The sequence below is a fragment of the Solanum pennellii genome, chromosome 1 (genome assembly GCF_001406875.1).
Source record: "Solanum pennellii chromosome 1, SPENNV200".
Taxonomy (NCBI): domain Eukaryota; kingdom Viridiplantae; phylum Streptophyta; class Magnoliopsida; order Solanales; family Solanaceae; genus Solanum; species Solanum pennellii.
The window spans coordinates 89,456,456-89,477,976 of NC_028637.1; the positions used below are offsets into that span (position 1 = coordinate 89,456,456).

General features: G+C 33.7%; 1 protein-coding gene across 1 annotated transcript; it reads right to left on the bottom strand.

Moving 5' to 3' along the window:
* Positions 1 to 6,993: 6,993 nt before the first annotated feature.
* On the bottom strand, positions 6,994 to 21,250 carry LOC107008386 (UPF0613 protein PB24D3.06c). Its single transcript, XM_015207403.2, has 9 exons — positions 20,838 to 21,250; positions 15,068 to 15,144; positions 14,206 to 14,311; positions 9,586 to 9,678; positions 9,405 to 9,470; positions 8,616 to 8,761; positions 7,795 to 7,903; positions 7,489 to 7,553; positions 6,994 to 7,364 (listed from the first exon to the last, which is right to left on the bottom strand). The coding sequence occupies exons 1-9, from the start codon at positions 21,054 to 21,056 to the stop codon at positions 7,217 to 7,219; spliced, it is 1,029 nt and encodes a 342-aa protein (XP_015062889.1). The 5' UTR covers positions 21,057 to 21,250; the 3' UTR covers positions 6,994 to 7,216.
* Positions 21,251 to 21,521: the final 271 nt, after the last annotated feature.

A 21,521-nucleotide genomic window follows, 5' to 3' on the forward strand; every position in this document is an offset into this window, starting at 1 on the left:
AATATAATTTTAATCGAGCTTTAATATAAATAACAAGTACGGAGTGAACGAAAAAAAAAAAAATTTAATAGAGGACAAAAAGTAGACCATTTCGAAAATAGGCAATTTTTGACGTTTTTCCTTTTTTGAATTAAAAAATAACATTTAAACAGAACAGAAAACCAAACAAATACTGTTTTTTTTTATTAGCAATTTTGTTAGATTAGTAAAAGTTATATCGTGACACGACGTGTAAACATGATCTATTCTTTATTCCTTTTTCAGTAATCTCTACATAATAGAATGTAGGTTCCTTAATCCATTTTTAAATATATTAAAAGAGCAAAGTACCACGATAAAAAATATTAGCATATTTCTACATGATCACTTGAAAAATGACAAGAATATGAACATAAAACAAAAACCTTTGTGGCTATGAATTTTTTCAGTTTTTTCGAGGTTGAATTCTGAAAATCATATTTTACGATATTTCAAAATTTTCAAGAATTAACATTTTCCGTTCAAATTACTTATAAAACGTTAAAAAAACCTTAATTTTCAAATATTATTTTATTTACTTTTAAAATAAAAATTATTATTTCGGGCTAGAAATTTGATTAAGCGTTTACGATATATTTATTGCTCTGGTGGGAACTCTATGATTGAGTTATCAATAATCTTTTCCCACTATCCTCCATAGTTTTCGTCCTTGTTGCAATTGTCAACACCAAAATATGTATATTTGGCTTTCAATTTTTGACTTTGGAGTGTTTAACATATTATCGTAATTCTACCAAGTACGTTTGAATTTGAACGAATAATAGAAAAAATCTTAATTTATTTAATTATTTAAATTTTTTTAATTTATTAAAATAGACAAGTAAAATAAAAAAATTAGATAAATAATTAAAGACCGAGAGAGTGTAAGACATAATGTTATCGTCTCAATTAACTCCATCAATGTCAATAATTGATAAAAATTCATAATTATGCACAGAAAGAAATGAGTTGTGAAACTTTCAATACAAAAACAAAAGAAAAATACAGGTGGACACACTACAAAAACATTAAAAATAAATAAATTGAATTGAAATGGTCTCATATATCCTCATGGAATTAGTTTTCACATTATCCTTCAACGTTTACAATTTTAAACACCAAATTAATTATACATGTTGACTTCTAAATTTTTGAATTGAAATGAAAATAAATACTAAATAAAGTCACCAAACATATACAAATGATATAAATTATAGGACGTGGACACTACGTGAAAACATGCCTTCTTGTTTCAGTCTCTACATAAACGAATGTATGTTCCTCTTACCATTTTTTATTTTTTATAATGTTAGCTACTAATTATGTGCTAAAACATGCATATATTATTAATTAGCATTCCTATTTCCCTTTCTTCGTTACAAACGTGACATACATGAAATTTCGTGTATATAGTATATATCGCGATTCGTGGTCTCACTGCATTAAAAATAATTATTAGCGGTAATTAATTCTTAATTACCGCTAATAATATATTTTTAGCGACAATTAGCTCTCTCTGTATGTGTCCCTAAAGCCTTTAGTGACATTGATTCTAATGACACTTAACTAATGCCGATAAGGACTTTAACACTCTTTATTAATGTCAATATCTAATGCCGCTAAAGGTAATTTTTACTGTAGTGACTATTATTACGATTTTCATTTTGTGATTGCCAGTTTTGAATAACGTTCTTATTATCATCGATATATATAATTGTTAGTTAGTTAATTATAATATGCTTTTGGGAAAAATAGAGTGTTGGATTATAATATATTCAAAAGAGAATTTAGTTTGTTGAAATGTTAATAGAATAAAAAGAGTTGGAGATATATAAGGCATAATACATATATTGGATCCTAAATTTGACTTTAAATTTTAACTTTGACCTCCAATTTTCACAATGCACAAACAGACACTTTAATTATCTAACTTTTAAATAAATAAACACACGAGTCCTACATGGCACAATACACGTAGGACACCACATAGGACAAAAAATGACATATAGGACATATGTGTCTATTTGTTCAACTTTATATAAGTTTAAGTGTCTATTTATGCACATTCAAAGTTAAAGGGCATAAATATAATTTAAAATCAAATTAAAGGGTACATTTATGTGTTATGCCGATATATAATTGATAGTCACGTAGGTGGACGAGACAAATATAATGCATGTGCTTTTGTCTTTAATTTGATTGGTATTCAATATTGATGGATTAGTTGTACCTGTTTTGGCAGTAGGGATAACGTCAAATTTAATTGAAATGTCTCCTTTTATTATTTTTTTTTGATATTTTTCATTTTTTTAAAATTAAAAAATTTAAGTTTGATAAAAAATAAAATTTATGTATTTATAAATTATGTAAAAAATAATATAAGTCACAAACAATTATTAATAATGTAATATATTATAAAATAATTTACGATAAAAAATAAATTTATTCGAAGTTCTGTACTTTAGAGCTATACTTAGTGTCTAATTATTGAGGACCCTCTCTACTTGGTCTCACAAAAAAGTCGGTGCTATCAAACCACGGAAAAATATTTTTCTTTGTTTTTTTAGTGTTTGGTATAATGAATTTTTTTTTTCATCAAATAGAGGTAATAGCTTTTTTACGCTTAGAGCTTGTTCGACATTGTATTAGAGAGTTAAAAATACTTATTTTGAGAAAAATATAAGTTTTTTTTAAAAGTCAAGGTGTTTGACGAATAATAAAAATTGTTGTTTTAATAAAAAGAGAAGAATTTATTTGCGATAGGAAAGGAATTGAAAAATTTTGCTTTTTTTTAAAAAAAAAAATTAATTTGCTTTTATTCATTACTTCGATCAAGTTTAGGCAAGTAATTTTGCACTACCAATCTTATTGTTTTCACAATAATTTGTGTTTTAAAACTATAGTAAACGAATTCAATTGCTATTGTAGATCACAAATTTACGGATAAACAATACACACCATCAAAAAGAGAGAGCAAGTTTGAAAAATAAAATCAAATTTAATTTTTTTTAACAATTCTAAAATGATATGATAATTTCTTCATATATAACCTTTTTTTAAATTGGAAACTTTCACATATAGCCACTTAAAAATAATTAGTTACTCTCCATAGCTATAGTTTGATGATTACAATTTGTAGCTACATGTTATATGGAGCAGAGAGAAGTGAGACTGGGAGAGAGAAGAGAGAGGCGAGAGAGGGGGAAAAGAGTGGGAGAAAGGTGAATTTGTATATGTATATTGATTAGATAACTGTAAATTATACACATGTATTTGTATATATGGCAAGCGAGGCTGGGAGAGGGAGGAGAGAGGCAGGCGAGAGAGGGCAGAGAGTTGAATTGTATATGTATATAATTGTATTTTATACATACGCATTTGTATATATGGCAAGCGGATTGGGAGAGGGAGGAGAGAGGTGAGCGAGATTGAGATAGGGATGAGAGAGTCGAGTGAGAGAGGACAGAGAGTGGGAGAGATGTGAATTGTATATATGTATATAGGTTAAATAACTGTATATTATACATATGTATTTGTATATCCTGACGAATTATACATATACAAAGGTGACTAATTATACAAACTCGAAGTCAGCCCACATATAATGAATAATTTTAGTCACGAGTGATAATTATAACAAACTATAGCTATGATAAGTAATTAAATAGTATAAATTCACTTAACTGCATAATTTTCTTCTTTAAATTTATATTTTATTAATATCATTTAATGATGATAAGATCATATAATTTAACATAACATAATTTATAGAGCTGGTTGGAAATTGACGTTAGAGGTACTGGAAAAAAGATAAGTCTTCTAAAAAAAAAGAGGATAAGATTTGAAAGCCAAAGATAAAGCAATGTAACTAGTGGTTTGTGAATTTTTGGCAGTGTAATAATGATAAACATTTCATTTTGGAAAATGGTAAAAAAAAGTAATTATTAATTCAAATTAAATGTTATATTCTCAATTTTATTTAATTTTAACTTGTAATAAATACGTCTTTTTTCTCGGAATTCTCGCTTGCCCTCTCTTTCTCACTTTAATACGATCACAAATGTATAAATTATATTTATGTTTAAATAAAGAGAGAAAACAATATATCCAAATGCAAATACATATGGGCTTGGTTGATACCAAGCTCTAAAAGAGTTTTCTTCGAGCGAGCGGTCTTTCTATCTTTTTGGGTTGCATGCCCAAGGCAATGCTTTTTGTAGATTGAGATGGATTGATCTTCACTATCATGCCTCCTACTTGTACCAGTTGATGCTGGGGCAATGCTCAATATGAGTTTTATCCTGCCTCAGAAAACTTCGTATTTTCGTTCTATACACTTATGATTGTACATATACAGTTCTTCCCCTGCCAATTCTTTTTTGCATTCTCTCTTTCTCGCTTTACACAGACACAAATTATACAAATTACAATGCATAATTTGTGTTGTATAAAACGAGAGAGAGAGATTTGATATACAAATATTTTATTTCGATTCAATTATAAACAAGTTCAAATTTTATGCAGATATACAAACACAATCATTGACATATATATATATATATATATAATTATCTAATTGATATACATATACAATCGTTGTACTTTTATACAAACGAGATGTCTGCTTGCAATTTATACATATTTGATGCTCTATAGCAAACATAAAATTTGTTATGGTGGGTGCAATTAAGCAAACTATAACTATCGTATACAATATGATTTTTATGTTTGCTAAAGCTAAAATTTACTCTATTTTTTATTTCTTTGATTTTCCTTTTGGTATTTAATATTCGCATTGAAATTTGACTATTTCAAATTCACACCACACGTATCCTCTCCGAGGGAAACACTTCCTATAAAAAAAAAATTATACTCTAAGCTTGAACACGAGACCCTATTAACTGCACACATCTCAATAATACATAAATTCGTTCCAACTAATTTTGACATTTGCATTTAATGTCATCACCAAAACGAAGTAGTTGTAGGTGAGATATCACTTACTCACATCACACATAATTCATCCACTTTTAGTTATTGGGATCTGTTAAATGGACACATAAATTCACCTTTGACATTTGTTTGATGTTTGGTAGCTAAGTAATAAAATAATAATGCTAATTGCTAAATAATAGTACTATATTATTATTAATGGACTAGTAGTCTATATTTTCTATCAAAAAGATAATAGTAATGATACATAATGTATCAATTCTATAATGCCTTCGAATGACCAAAACGCACTTATATATAAGGTGGAAAATTAAAACATAAGCTTAATGTCGAATCATAGAAAAATAATCTTTATAATGATGAAAAATGGTAAATTTTAGAGTTTCATTCCCAATAAATTTAGTTATCGAAAATTCTGTAATATAAATTATTATTATATCAATAGGTGTTCAAGTTTCTTGCACGATAGAATTTAGAGGAAAGACAATCTTTCATACTTTAATATTTTATTTTCTACTGGAAATTAAATTTTTATCCCTCCTAATTTTCATTCCACTTGGCAATAATAGATTCAATATCTAATCTATTCTATATTATCATTTTTTTAAAAATTCTGTCGTATTATATTATATCAACAATATTATCTTGGTGATAAGAAAAAGGACCACCAATCACTGTTCATCATTCCATAATCCTCTATTAGTCTAATAATATCTTCCTTGAAAAAAATTATTTTTTTAAAAAAATTTCACTCGTTTTCAATTGAATTTATATAGTTGTCAAAAATGAATCTTCCCCACAAATTTCAAATCTAATTTATGGACCTAACAATTTATTTAAATTTTATTACCCATCCCACTTACAATCCCCTCTCCCAACAACATATAGTAACTTATTTTGAGTCCGGAGCCTAAAGGGTAAAAAATGTTAACAAAAATTTCAAAGCGGTATATGAAATTTCTTTTTAACCAAAAGGGCAAAATCGCTCGCGAAGTAGCGATTTTGTCCACTGAAAAAAGCAAAATCGCTGCTATAGCAGCGATTTGTTAAATTTGCTTTTTTAACAAAAAAAAAAATTATAACAAAATCGCTCCCTCAGGAGCGATTTTCAAAATAAAAATCTTTTTTTTAATATTTCTTTTATATGTCGCTGCTTAGGCAGCGACTTGTGTATAATTTTTTTTTAATTAATATTTTTTGCTTTTTTTTTTTATAAAAAAAGTTTAAATCAATTTTTTATTTATTTTTTAAATCAAATAGCTGCCAAGGCAATGATTTTTAATTAATTTTTTTTAAAATAAATAAATAAATAAATCGCTGCCAAGGCAGCGATTTTAAATCAAATTTTTTTAATGATTTAATTTTAAAAAATTAAAAAAGAAATAATTAAAAATCGCAGCAATTTAATTTAAAAAAAATATTTTTTTCATTTAAACTTTTTTAAATAAAAGAAGCAAAAAAAAATAAAAAATTAAGGTAATGTCGCTGCATAAGCAGCGACTTACTTAAAAAGGTTATAAAAAAAAAAATTGAAAATTGAAAATCGCTCCCTCGGGAGCGATTTTGTTTTAATTTTATTTTTTTTTTAAAAAAAATCAAATTTAACAAAATCGCTGCTATAGCAGCGATTTTGCTTTTTCTAAGCGATTTTGCCCTTTTGGTTAAAAAGAAATTCATATACCATTTTAGAATTTTTGTTAACGTTTTTTACCCTTTAGGCTTCGGACTCAACTTATTTTCCACTATCTTCCCACTAAAAAAATTCTTCCATTATAAATAAAGGGGTATTTAGTCCACTTTTATCACTTATCTGCCATATAATCCATTTTGTCTTTGTATCTCGTATAAAAATAATTACTTCAAGATATTTTATTGCATAGCAACAAGTGGATCATTATTGAATAATAAAGTGGATTTGTCTAGATAATCCAAAAGAAATAGGATGAATTCGCATTGAAAATTCTGAATTCAGATAAACCGATAGTCAAAGAATTCACACTTTGAAAGAAATGGAGAGGCATAAGCTTAAAAATGAAGACATTCCCTTCTTTTAGATAAAATATCAAAGACTCAAATAGAAGTTCCCATTGCTAATGACAAAACAAAGAATGGACCACCTTGTTCTAGACTACCATTTCACTTGAGGTACAAAAAAATTGTACTTCCATCGTCAACCTGCAGTGTACATATACATGGAAATAAAGAATGTAAAAGGCAAAGTGAAGTTGCAGGATCAATCAACTGTTTAGTTCCATGGATCATCCCATCCGCTGGGACCTTCTCGTTTAACAAAGCTCATTATAGCTTCAACAGCTTCTACGACTCTGTTAGATAAAGAATGGTTCCCGTATTCAATTTCAACTTTTTCAGCACCACCCATTGCTTTGCACAATCTGCATAAATGAGCATGTAACCATGAGGAAGAGTGAATTAAGAACAAGAACGTATCAAAGGTGTTGGTGGAAGAGCATGACAAACTGTAAAAGAGACCAAGTTTAGTAAGGTTTTTGTACTTGCCTATCAACCAATGCTTTCTTGTCAACATAATCTGGAACGTACTCGTCACCCATGGAAAATATAACCTGCAGAGAGCAGGTGCGAATCAGAACACTGCCATTTTATCCTTACAAAATCAGATGAAGATTTTTAGGTCCCAAGTGAAAAATGTCACCGTGGGTTAGGGTGTTATCAACTACTAAAGCTAGTGCGAGGAAATTAACAATGTCCTTAAAAAAATAAAAAATACATGGCTCGGACACCTTTCTACATAGAAACTAAAAGTATAAAACAGTTTCCGGAACTTGAATGGACTTGGTGTCCTACCTGACAAGGAGTGTTGGACATGTGCCCAAGTTTCTGTTTCAGCTGGTCATCACTAAAGTCGGAACTAAACAAGTCGTCCTCCCCATTGTATGCGCAAAGTGAGTGATATCTGTCAAATACATGGTTATTAGAAAGGCAGCCATCGTAGAAAAGAGTATGCAAACACTTGAGTCCAAACAAGTAAACCAACTTGTTATTCAGTTACTAGACCTCTATCATATGCAAGGGCGAAGCCAGGATCTAGAGCCAGTGGGTTCAGAATGTGTAATGATCTTTTCATGTATATATTTTGAGTATATTTAAGATATGTATACATAATTCGGGCCAAAAGCAATGTTTAGTTGAACCCACTAAACCCCCACCCTAGAGCCGTCTATGATCATATGTATGACAAATTATTCAATCATCTTTTCAAGATTTCCATCAAAAACAAGTTCTGTTTGAAGTTCAAATTCTCTCTTTTCCATAGAAGACTTATTAACTGATAGCTGCATCGATATGATCGAGAAAGAACTTCCCGAAAAGTTGAAGGACCTCTCTGAAGTGAGGGGTTTTTCAAATCATCCTCAATACCTTGCCTTGTTACAAAAATTACAGTTCAATGAGGTGCAGGAAAGGGTGTCTCATAGCAACTTGTTCATGGTTTTTATTTGATAGTTAATTCCCATTATCACAACTTCGAAATTGTGAACACTAACTTTGAGACATGCTTTTTACAACATATAGTTGCAACCTTTGAATTGACATTCAGAAGTAACCATAACCAGAAAGTGTAAAATGCAATATATGGGAACGAAACTAGACCTAATAATCACCCTTACCTAAAGGCGGTGATTGGGGCATCTGGATTTGCCTCCCTTGGCATTAACTCTGATTCGCGACCTTCACTTATCATGTTTGACGCCAAATCAATCATCGAAGCAGTATCAGGAAGAGTGGCTTTATATTCTCGATCACTAACTGGAGCCTGAAAAGCCACAAGAACATTATGGTTGATGCTGACAGCAACACAGTATCCAGATTACATAAAATCATTTGCATAAAGGTGGCTTTGAAATCACGTATACTATGTCCCAATGCTGTCTCCATATTCACCACCCTGCTCAAGACTGATTTTTCAAGATAATATTACACTGACAGCTGTATTCCCTTTCATGAGAGAAGCATCTGATCTCTGGTAACTTGAATGTCTGTCAACAACAGTAACTAATCCAGTACAGAAGCTACATTCAAACACCCTCCCCATCCCCTCCCTTAAAAAAAACTGCAAATCAATTAGCAGCCTTTTAACTTTAAAGGCCAGGCCACCTTAGCTCCTTTCAAACTAAATATTAGTTCAGGTCATTATTAGTAACTGCAAGAGTCGCAGTGCATGTTCGAAATGATACAGAAATCAGGAGGCATATATTGTCCATTTTACAAATTTTCCTTTTCTCACTAAAAACAGAAATATAAACTTGGATAAATCATAAACTCCAAGGATCGTGTGTGCTATCATGAGCATTGATTCAATAATTTAGCAGATTCATAGCTAAGATGCTTGGAAGCATGTAGTGAATTTAATTTACCAAAATGACAACTGAATGTACTAATTTTTAAGCAGGTATTACCTGCAATATGGCTGCACGGACTGCTCTGGAGCATGCGGCATTTGTGCGCATGTAATATACAATATCCTGTATGCAAATAGTCTAGTCAGCTTCCTCTCTCCTCATGTTTCATGCAATAATCAAATTAATCAGAGTAGCATAAAAAAATTAGACTCATCCATTCAAAGATATAAACACGTACCTGACAGCCAGTACTGTGCCCAAGCAGTACTACACCTTCAGAATCTTCCTTGTTTATCAAGTAACTTATCAACTGATCAAGCTCCATAGCATCCTTTAGAACACATTGGAGATAGAAGGAAATTAAGCACACAAACGCAATAAAAATAGCAACAACATACCCAATGTAATCCTAAAAGTGGGGTCTGGAGAAGGTAGAATGTGTCCAGATCTTACCCCTGCCTTAAAAGGTAGAGAGGTCGTTTCTAATGCCCTTGGCTCAAGAAAAAAGAAATATTGCAAGTGAAGAAGCCATAGAAAATGACTATAGAAAGCATGACAAAGCATTAAGAAAAAAGGAACATTAACTACAAGAAAATAGTACGATAATTGAAGTACATGAAACTACATGAGTAATACTGCGACCACAAGTACGGAAGGATAAGTGATCAAACACTCTACTACCAAACCTTCTACCCTAATTTGTGTCCTCCACAATCTACTATTTAAGATTTTGTCCACAGTAAGCTGAAAGAACACCATTTTCGGACTACCTCTACCTCTCCTGAAACCATCTATAGCCAACCTCTCAGACCACCATATTGGGGCATATGTGAATCACCTCTTCACATGTCTGAACCATTACCGCCTCGCTTCCTACATCTAGTCCTTCATCGGGTCTGCTCTTACCTTGTCTTGGCCATTTTCATTTCTAAACCTATCTCTCCTAGTATGTCCACACATCAATCACAACTCCTTTCTACAAGTTTCATTTTCTGAACGTGAGACTTTTTAACTGGCCAATACTCTGCCACATACAACATAGTAGGTCTAACCATCACTTTGTAGAATTTGCCTTTAAGTTTTGATGGCGCCTTTTTGTCACACAAGAGTCTGGATTCAAGCCTCTCTCTCATCCACTCCGCACCAACACGATGTGAGACATCTTTGTCAATCTTCCGATTTACTTGGATAATAGACCCAAGGTACTTGAAACTTCTCTTAGGGATACGTGTGTATCAAGTCTCACTTTCACGCCAACCTCAGGTCAAACGTTACTGAACTTGCACTCCCAAGTATTTTATCTTGGTCCTACTTAATCTGAATTTTTTGGACTCTAGGATTTGTCTCCAAATCACCAACTTAGCCACCAACTCCGATGCGAGTCTAATCAATCAGAACTATGTCATCCGCAAATAACATACACCATGGAACCTCCCCTTGAATTTATCGCATTGATTCATCCATTACCAAGAAAAATAAAAATGGGCTAAGAGTTGATCCTGGTGTAACCCCATCACAACTGGGAAGTGCTCTGCGTCTGCTACCACTGTCCTTATCCAGATCTTGACACCATCACACATGTCCTTGACCGCTCTAATGTAGCCTACAGTTACACCTCTAGTCGCCAAGCATCTCAAAACCTTAATTGAACTTTGTCATATGCCTTTTCTAGGCCGATGAACACCATGTGTAAGTCATTCCTTTCCCTATACTGCTCCACTAGTCTCCTTACAATATGAATGACTTCCGTAGTTTAACGTCCCAACATGAATCCAAATTGGTTCTCAGAGATAGAAACACTCCTCACTTTCATATCCACCATTCAACCCCAAACTTTCATAATGTGGCTTAGTACCTTGATCCCCTATAATGTATGTTGCTCGGACTCTTCAAAGATGCCAATGGGTGCATGTCGAATTCTCCACAAGTAGTGTATTTTCAAAGAAACTTACACAAGTGTGGCGTCAAAAGTGAAGAGTCCGCGAATTTTTTTAAAAAAAATGGTAATGGTGTATTCTTCAGCATTAAAGAGATGCTGGTGACCGGCAAACAGAGGGGAACAAAAGAAGAGAAAAAATATAATACTTACAAGGGTCCTAATAATTCTGAAAATCTGTTCTGTAACCTGTAAACCTTCCTCTTTACATCAAAAATAAAAGGATGCAATACAATCCCATCTAACCTTCTGAATTGAACTGGACCTATCTTCAAAATTTCTACTATTTCTTTCTTTCCATATTGTCCACCAAATGCACTGTGGAATTATCCTCCACCATGCCTTTTGACTCTTGCTCCTCCGTCTTCTTATCCAACAACTCAAAAAATCTGCCATATGCTCGGGCATGGTCCAGTTTGTTTTTGTGAGACTAAGGAATATGGCCCAAATTTGTGTTGTAAAGTTGCAATGCAAGAATAGATGTTGGTTGGTCTCTACTGCGTTCCCGTATAATGAACACCAAGATACTATGATCTTTCCTTTTCTCCTCAGCACTTCATGCGTAAGGAAGCCCTTCTAGCAACCAACCATGTAAAGCATTTTATCTTAGTTGGTGCTAAGGTTCTCCATACCTTTCTCCACAAACTCTGCTTAGAGTTGCGTTGCTGTCGGCTTTCCATTTTATATGCTCTGCTAACCGTGAAAGCCCCATTTTTACTATGTTTCCATCTCAAAGAATTAGGAGCATTGGTGATGCCAGGGAATTTTTCTACCAGCTCTAGCAATTTGGCAACTCTCTCCACTTCCCAGTCATTCAAAAACCTTCTGAAGATTAGATCCCACCCTTGTGCTGTCCAACATTCATTGATATTTGCATCAGGATTACTACATAGTAAGAACAGATCTGGGAAGGATTCTTTTAGAGTCCGCGAACTTAGCCAATAGTTATTGCAATTTTGAATGTCATCCTTGTTCTTGAACAAAAAATATTGTACTCCATCATCATTCTTCCAACATTCTTGTCGTTTTAAAAACTACATTAGACAACCTAGTCGAGTACTGCATACTAGTTGTGCTGTCTTGTGCATGTGCTCTTCCAAAATTTCACTGGGATCTCATCTGGTTCTCTCTGCCTCTAAGCATCCAACGAGTAGCATCCTTAACCTCCTTAACCTTAATACACCTATAGTAACCAAAATCATGACTTCTCACTGAGTGCTCCATTCCCCCAACACGATGCCTCTGTCCTCCTCATTAAGAGTTTATGGAAGTACGAATGTCCTCTTCATCTAATGAGTACCTCTGCCACATATATACGTTGTTGCCCTCATCTTTTATACACTTCACTTGGTCCAATTCACGAGCCTTCCTCTCTTAGACTTGGCTAACCAGTATAATCTCTTGTCCCCTCCCTTATCCTATAATTCTACGTACAAGCATTCAGAAGTCGTATTTGCCACCACAACAGCTAGCTTTGCCTCCTTCTTTGCCATCTCATTTATTTCCCTATATGTAACACCCCAAAATTTCTAAGTTAAGACCCGAACCATTCTTCATTTGTGTATAAGGTTGTATCAGATATCTATTTTGTTGTCCAGGTCCTGAGCCAGTTTATGCAGAGGCCAAAACAATCTCACCTTGAGTCAGCTTTGAGGGTCCTCAGGTACATCAAAGGCTCACCTGGCCTTGGTTTGTTTTTCCCATTGGTTCTCAAAATCATGTCATGTGACTCGGATTGGGCAGCCTGCCCAAATACTAAGAGACTAATCACTGGATATGTTATCAAGTTAGGTGTATGCTTGATCTCCTGGAAATAAAAAAAACAGCCTAATGTTAGCAGACGTTCAGCTGAGGCTGAATATAGAAGCATGGTTGCTGCTGTTGCGAAAGTAATATGGATTATAGGGTTGTTTGGAGAGCTGGGGTGCCTGTTTCAACACCAATTCCTTCATACTGTGCAATAAAGTTGCTATACAGATTGCTTCCCATCTATCATGAACGCACTAAGCATATTGAGATTAACTGCCACTTTGTGAGGAGAAGATTAAAGCTGGTCTTATACTGCCTTGTTTCATTCCCAGTTCTTCTCAATTGGCTGATGTCTTCACAAAAGGCCTTGATTCTGCGCAGCATCTGTTTCTTCTGGGCAAGCTAGGAGTGCTTGATGTTTTTCACCCTCCAGCTTGAGATGGAATCTTGACAGTAACGTGTGCAGATATGATGAGAGAGGGTAGTCTTGTCATTAGTTTGAAGTCTAAAGGGTAGTATTGGTATTATGTTTGTTGGCAGCTATTTTTATTTCTTATGTAAGTGAGCACATGTAATAGCTGTTGAACTAGATTAATAAAAGATACCCCATCTCCTCTAGTATGTATCTCAATGACAGAATATTGAGTTTGCATGTTCTCTGATCTGCATGTTTGTGCTGAACTAAGCTCAAACACACACCTAGTCCAGCTCTATTTTTCTCTGTTTGACCTTAAAACTGTGTCAAGCCCTTACCCATCATAAAATCCTTTATAACCCAAGAATTTCTAACACGTTTTTGGCATCCAAACTTCTGAAAAACAAAGCACGAACAAATTTTCACTGATTTAAGATGTTTTTCGAACTGTCCAAGATATGCTTAAAATTGCACACTTAAGTTTTTCCTTCTTTAGAAGTCAATACAGTTTTCAGGAGAATGCAAATGCAAGAACATATTTCTATGGACAATAGGAGCTGAGGGCGATTGTTAGTTTCACCTTTCCCAGTAAATCAATGATGGAATAACCTAGTAACTTATACAGAACTTGAACGGAATAAGATGAAACGGAAATATTCAGTGCTACACCATCTCACGAGTGCCTCAGACATAGTGCAAAATCTATAGTAATGACAACAGTTTGAATATATGTGGAAATAAGAGGCAGAGATTATTACTTGTCTCAAGCTTGAGGTTCCATATCCACTATAAGATGATGAAACCAGAAACTGGACCAATGACCATTTCTCTTTATCTAAAGCAATAGCCAGAGGCTCTAAGTAACTGCAAAACAGAGATCATCAAGTTTAGAGACTACAAATTATCAGACATAGCAGGATGGTCTATCAAGAGCAAATTTGATGGTTTGTCTCCCTGACATGGGATAGCTTTGTGGATTTCACGTCATTAAATATTTTCCTTCTTTTTTTGGGGGTGGTGTGGGCGTTTCTTCCTTTTGTGTGTGTGTACCTTGTAGAAAGGACTCCAATCTTTTCAAACTAACGTAAGCATACAGATAAAATTATTCATTAATGTGTAATGCAAAAGAACAGTTGCTATAAACTATAACTCATCCCTTGCCTCCCTCAACACACAGAAAAAGAAAACCACATTAGAAAAGAAAAGCCATAAAAACCAAGTGGCGCAAGATTTAAATACATTATCAGGGAATAAGCTGTGGAGAAACCTTCTCAAAAAGAATTAGTTACGAAAATATAATTTCAAGGTAACCATCTTCAAGTTTTAAATGTAATTACCGAGGGCCCTACTCCAACATTTTCATGATGGAAAATGCATAATCTTTCTGATCTGAAGTGACCCAAGTAAAATAAGGAACACTTCAAAGAAAAGCAACTATCTTTGATAAGTCAGTTAAAAGAAAAAAGATGATCTTATATTCAATATATTTTGAAGACTTGATAGTGACACTTAGTCGGACCATGAACGGCAAAAGGTTAGCAAAAAAAACATAAATGGAGAAGGGAATGAACAAGAGGAAAAGAGGGCAGATGGAAGTGGGGGATATAATAAGATACGTACGCAGTAGCTAAAAATCCATCCGTTAATCCACCTATGAAAATGAGCTGTTGTTTATAATCACCCGTTTTAAATGCAACCTGCAAGAAATTGAAGATAAACATCAAAGAATTGAGTGCATAAAAGTAAATGGCAAGGGAAGTTGTTGAAGCTTTTTTTCTATATCTAGTCCCTGAAAATTGAAAATTTCACCCTTTTGCGCACTTGCATTGTCTTTTAGCAAGCTGTAGGGAAGAAGAGGAAATAGAGCAGACTTTTTTCCATTGTATGTTTTTCTATTGTACAGGCAACAGAAGGAAAGAAAGCTCTAATGTATTGGAGGAGAAAAAAGCAAGAGAAGCAGATTGGTTCTGTACTTTTGTGTCTGTGTGGCTGTTATAGGTTTGTTTATTTCTTGAATGACCATTTCTTCCCTTAAATTACAATCTACAACCCCATATAAAATGTATGTCTAATCAAGATTGTCATGTTTTGTGGAAAGACAGCTCCACTGGCTAGAAGGAAAATATACAATTGCGAATAAATATTGAAGCGTTAAAATGAGCAAATCTAGACTTCTTTAGATGATAAATGTTCTCTCTTTCAAAAACTTGAGGGGCAATTCCCAAGGAAACTAAAGAAAAGACTGAAGTACCTCACAGTAGAACAATGTTAGAATAGGAATAGAAATAAGATTAATATCCTACTTACAATAGGAATAGGAATAGTATATAGAATCTTCTTAGAAAAGGTGTATTGTAGTGTCCTAGTTGGAAAAAGATTCTAATGTAATGTCTATAAATAGGGTCTCAATAACAATATAGAGACACAATTCAATAATATTTTTCTCCAAAATTCCTCACATGGTATCAATGCCTCTACGGTCTTGGTAGAGAATCAAAGAACTTCCGCTTAAGGTGGGTGGCTATTACCCATATATGTCGCGCGTTTGGCCAACAATTATGTTAGCAAAAGTTGGGTCATCATGTATCTTTCTTGTGACTATTTTCTCATATCTAATTTGCATAGCACCGTGTATCTTTCCAATGACTACTTTCTCATATTTATTTTGCATAGTACCATGCATTATTTCAGACTACTTTCTCATTTTTGATTTGTGTAGCTCTATGCATCATGGGTGACTACTTTCTCATATCTTATTTGTGTAGGACCGAGCCATTTTTCCAGTGACTACTTTCTCCTATCCAATTTGTGTAGCACGATATCATTTTTTAGGTGACTACTTTTTTATATCTGATTTGCGTAACACCGTTCTTTCTAGTGACTACTTTCTTATTTGTGTAGGGCCGTGCCAACATTTCGACCCTACCCATATAATTTCTCTTTTCAATAGGGTTGTGTCGTGAATCCAACCCTACCCATAACATTTCTATTTTTCAATAGGGTCGTGCCTTCATTCCGATTATACCCATATAATTCTCTTTCTCAATAGGGTCGTGCCATCATTCCGACCCTACTTATATAATTTTATTTCTCAGATTGTAAACACTTTGAGAAATCAAATCTAATACTCTGACGCATGAGCATATTCCATCCACTTTTCCAGTGACTTTCTTTATGACACCCCCGAAAATTTCTAAGCTAAGACCCAAACCGTTCTTCATTTGCGTATAAGGTCGTATTAGGTTATTCTTAAATTGTTTAGAAAGTATTAAGGACAATTCTTTAGTGTGGGAACGGTTTTTGATATGAATTAAGGTCACTAGAAACCCCTAGCACAAAAATGAGTTGGAAGCTTCCTTACCGATTAAGTTTGATATAAGATTATACTTATGCCAACTCAAACGATCGTAACTCTCAACATATAATGACTTAGGTGGCTCGTGACTTATCAAGTTTAAGGTTTATGAGTCCTCTTTCCAATGCCACCAAGTTAGCCTCATTTTGAGTTTGGAGTAAAAATTATAATCGTTTTACCAAAGACTACCACAACAGTGTTTTCTGAGCTAGTGACCAACGAATCCCTTTCAAGAATTGTAGAAAGAGCTACGACCCGTACTACTGGGAGTCAAATTTTAGGGTATAATTCCTACGAACACATCAACGGGCTTTAGTTTAGAACCGTAGAATGAACTTTTCAGCCTTAAAATTGTAATATGAATTCCATGAATGAGATTTACGGTCCGTAGATCAAACCACGAATAGTAGATGGCCCTGTGGAAGGTTTTCGACATCTTTTTAAGTGAGGTTTCTTTAGTCTTTTCCCACTTTTCTAAGCCCAAGCCATGACGTAACTTCAATTGGGGGAATAGCACCTAGCTTTCTTTTATTTTACTCGCTCAAACCCCGCCCCCGCCCCCCCCCCCAACTCAAAAAAACCCACAGAGAAACATAAACTAGGATTTCAAGGCTTCTAATCAAGTTTTTCTAGAAGTTTGTTCTTCTAGGTCTGTAAGGTTATTCATAGTGATGGACTGAGTTTGTTCTCATGTGGTCAGTAAAAGTTTGATCTAGGGTTATACCCTTGGTTTCGAGAATTCTTTATATGAGTTAAAATTATTGGTTCTGAATTCTACATTCTTGATATGAATTAAGTTGTTGATTTTGAGTTCTAAATTCTCGATATGAGTTAAGTTATTGATTCTGAGTTTTCAATTCTTGACATGAGTTAAGTTATTGTTTTTGGTTCTAAATTCTTGATTATGAGTTGCACTATATTATGCATTGAGATCTTTGAGTTGTTGTTCATGATTATGTTCTCACATGAACCCTGATTACTAAGTTTTGATTAAGAGTCTTTTAAACAAACATTTTTCTATTCATTTATTTTAAAAGCTAAAAGTGAATTCAAGAGCAAGTTAAAGTACAAATTTCTTTTTTGAGAAGAGTTTAAGGAAACTAAGTGATTCTCAAATGTATCATTTTACATTGAAAACAGAGTACTATTATAAAAAAGGTGTAAATAGTTTTCGAAAAGATTCAGTACATAGCACTTAAAAGAGGCCCTTTTAAGAACTTACCCAGCCAAAGAATATGTTTACTTGAGCATTGATTTATATATATATTTTGGGAGTAGTATTGAGCACTGATATGGAAAGAGTTCAGACAACTCACATTCCTCATAAACCGGGTAGCCAACATATGTTAGGATCGCACCGACTAACAGGCGACTTCACATTGCCTTAGAACAGACCTATGTAGTGGATCAATGAGTTAAGTTTGTTCTATACCCCGACAAGATTTAGGACAGTTCTAGCAACGTAAACAAGACATTGTATCATCACGAGGCTTATAGTGATGGTTGTTGGTTAGAGGAACTCCCGAGTAGAGTAGAGTAAAGTAAAATATGTGTGTGTATATATATATCGGTTCAATATCTGCTATTATTGTATCCTTGCGGTAAGAGCTTAAATGATTTTTCATCATGATTTATACTATATTCCAGTTGAGTTACCATCAGAGTTACATCCCAGATAGCTATATTACATATTCGTATATTCAATGTACTAATGTCATTCGACCTGCATCTTTCTATGATGTAGATTCAGGTACTTAAAATCCTTAACAGGAGATCCGTTGAGACCACTTCAATGTATGGGGGACATTAGATGCCTTGTATGTCAATTACGTAAGTCACTCTATGATCTGAATTTGGGAAGTTTATCACTGTACTTATTACATTTATACCAAGCTAGGTACATATGACTTGTATGCACCAACTTGAGGAGAGTGTTAAAATAGGAATAGAAACAAAAGTAATATATACAAGCCTACTTAAATAGGAATAGGAATAGAAATTAGAGCTTACCCATGTGGGTACACTTCCGTTACATCTAGTGTTTGTAAAGACTATATTTAGTTTGTTTAGAGATTCATTTTATGAGTATTTTCTTAGAGATCTACTTGTCAATATTAAACGCAGAGTATTCCTAACAACCTAATTTGTCTTCTTTTCTAAATGGTAATGATGTTGGCGCCATCTTGCCCTCTGCTACTTCCCATTAGTATAAATACCACATAGCGTTCTCCACCAACGCTTAAAACTTAATATATGAGTAAACATAACTATAATTTATCTTTATTACGGTATGAATCCTAATATCTCATTATCCATTCATGCTTCATTGACCATGAGCTCAAACCCTCGCATATCCTAAGCCTTTAGTGGATCGAAGCAGGTCCAAAAGGTAACGATTATCCAGAATTAATATATACTCAGGCCAAACTAATCTGGAAATTGAGTGCAGATGTAATGTCATCTAGTATTTTTTATTTATTTTTGAACAGGTAAAGTGGTGTATAATAGAATAAAATTAGAAACTTGGCATTAATGTAGTTCTTGGATAATTACAAAGTTTGAAACCCTTCTGAACAAAAACAAAAAAAAGAAGGTTTTCACCAGAATAAGCACCTACTCCTATAGTGAATCTATGAACTCTTATTAACATACTTTGTTCATCTTTAACATCTTGTAAGTTTCACCAAAAATCCAAAAGCCATAAGCACTTTGAATTTAATCTTCAGGTTAGTCTTTGTTTTCCCTTCGAAGCATCTAGTATTTCTTTTCCATATGAGACAACACGCAGCTTGGCACAGTCTTCCACACTTCTCTTACAAATTTCTTCAAACATCCAATCCCCAGCTTGTCATAAGAACCTTCACAGTGAAAGGCATTACAAATTGAACTCTAAGGGGTCGTTTAGTACGAGGGATAAAGGATAATAATCTTGGGATGAAATACAGGATTACTTAATTTGCGTTTTGTTAGGGGTACTAATTAGTCCCGAGATTATCTATCCCACCATTTAGACTATAATGATGGGATAAGTTATTCCATATATATGGTGGGATATCCCGATCCATGGGATAACTTTGTTTATCCCATCCCCATACCAAACAACCCCTAGAAAGATTAAATAAAAGGGCACGATTTACTGTACAAGTCTAATATAAGACGCACTCAGTCTCTACCCTCAATTGGGACTTACACTAGTGGACAACATACTCACATTGATCCACAAACCATAGATGAATATACAGAGAAAGCATCAAAGCTTGTGGGTCCTCTCGACATCATAGGTTCATAGCATTTACTAGATACCAAGTTATAAACAGTCTGGTTATTTCTCAATTGTTATCAGAAAACTATGACAAAAAACTTCTTCCACTTCCCAAGGACACTAATGTTTTGGTTAACTGAATTAAAGATGACACTGTTTCATTGAACCCGAAAGGTAAGCTACAAAGTACTGCATTAGACTTCCAATAGTCTAACTATTTCTCCATAACCCTCCCTACCCATCCCAAAAACTCAAAACATGAATTCTTTTCACTGAACCAGAAACTCCCAAATCAAATGCAGTTCAGAAACACGCATGAAAAATTTGCAATATAATCAAAATGTAGCGAACCTCTAGTATCACAGAATAAAAAATTCATAGTTATCTGTACACAAGTCAAAATGGAGTAAAAGATTCATACAGCAGACCCCAACTAGTCCGGAATTGTGGCATAGATGTCGCAATTTCCCACACATTCTACCCTTACACACAAAATAAGCTTAGATTTTTCAAATCAACCATCAAACTGATTTGCACAGTTGAACTTTCACGAGAAAAGGGGCACTTAGGGAACTAAGCATACCTAAATTGGCTTTAAACCATAATCTTATGAGTTAATTTCCATAATTAACAGTAACCTAAAGCAAAACCTTTATCACAATGCTCAACAAACCCACAAAACAAATCAATTCTTTTCTCCAAATAAGTAGAAAACCAATACGCAAAGTCCAATTTTCACACAGTAAAAAAAAACTTAGAATTTAACAACAGACCTGAATTGCCTTTGGACCATACTTAAACATTACACCACGGAACTGCTTTTTCGCAGTAATAGGGCCAGCACCGGAAACACTGTCAGCACCTCCGGCGGCGGCGGCGGCGGCCGGATTTTTATTAGACATCTTGACACTAGTGGAACGGCCACGAACTATGCCGGAAAACCAAGAAGACGATGAGGACGATGAAAAAGAAGCAGAAGTTGATAGATCCATTGATTAAGCAAAAGGGTCGTATTCTAATTCCATTTTAGAGGTTTGGATTTTGGGAATGATGGAAAAGTCTCCATTGATGGGAGGTTTACGAAGATGTAAGAAGAAAGACAGAACTGACACTACTGTTCCAGGGACAGGTAAGTAGTTTTGGAATATTCAATTAAAAATTCAAAAACTTTTTTATAATTTTATTTTAGAGCATGTTCAATTTGCCACCAAAATAAGATTTCAATTATAGGATGTTTTACTATGAAGAGTTCTTTTCGTGTATGACCAAAAAAAAAAGTTTTTCATATGAATGTTGAGTACATAAGTAATATTTATAATGTTTACGTAGATATTTATGTATTAAATAGTGTAGGGTAATAGATCATGTCCATGAGATTGTTATAATAATTTCGGTCAAAGTTCAAATATATTTCGAATCTTTTTCCTCATAAAAAAAAATTAAATCATGATTATCAA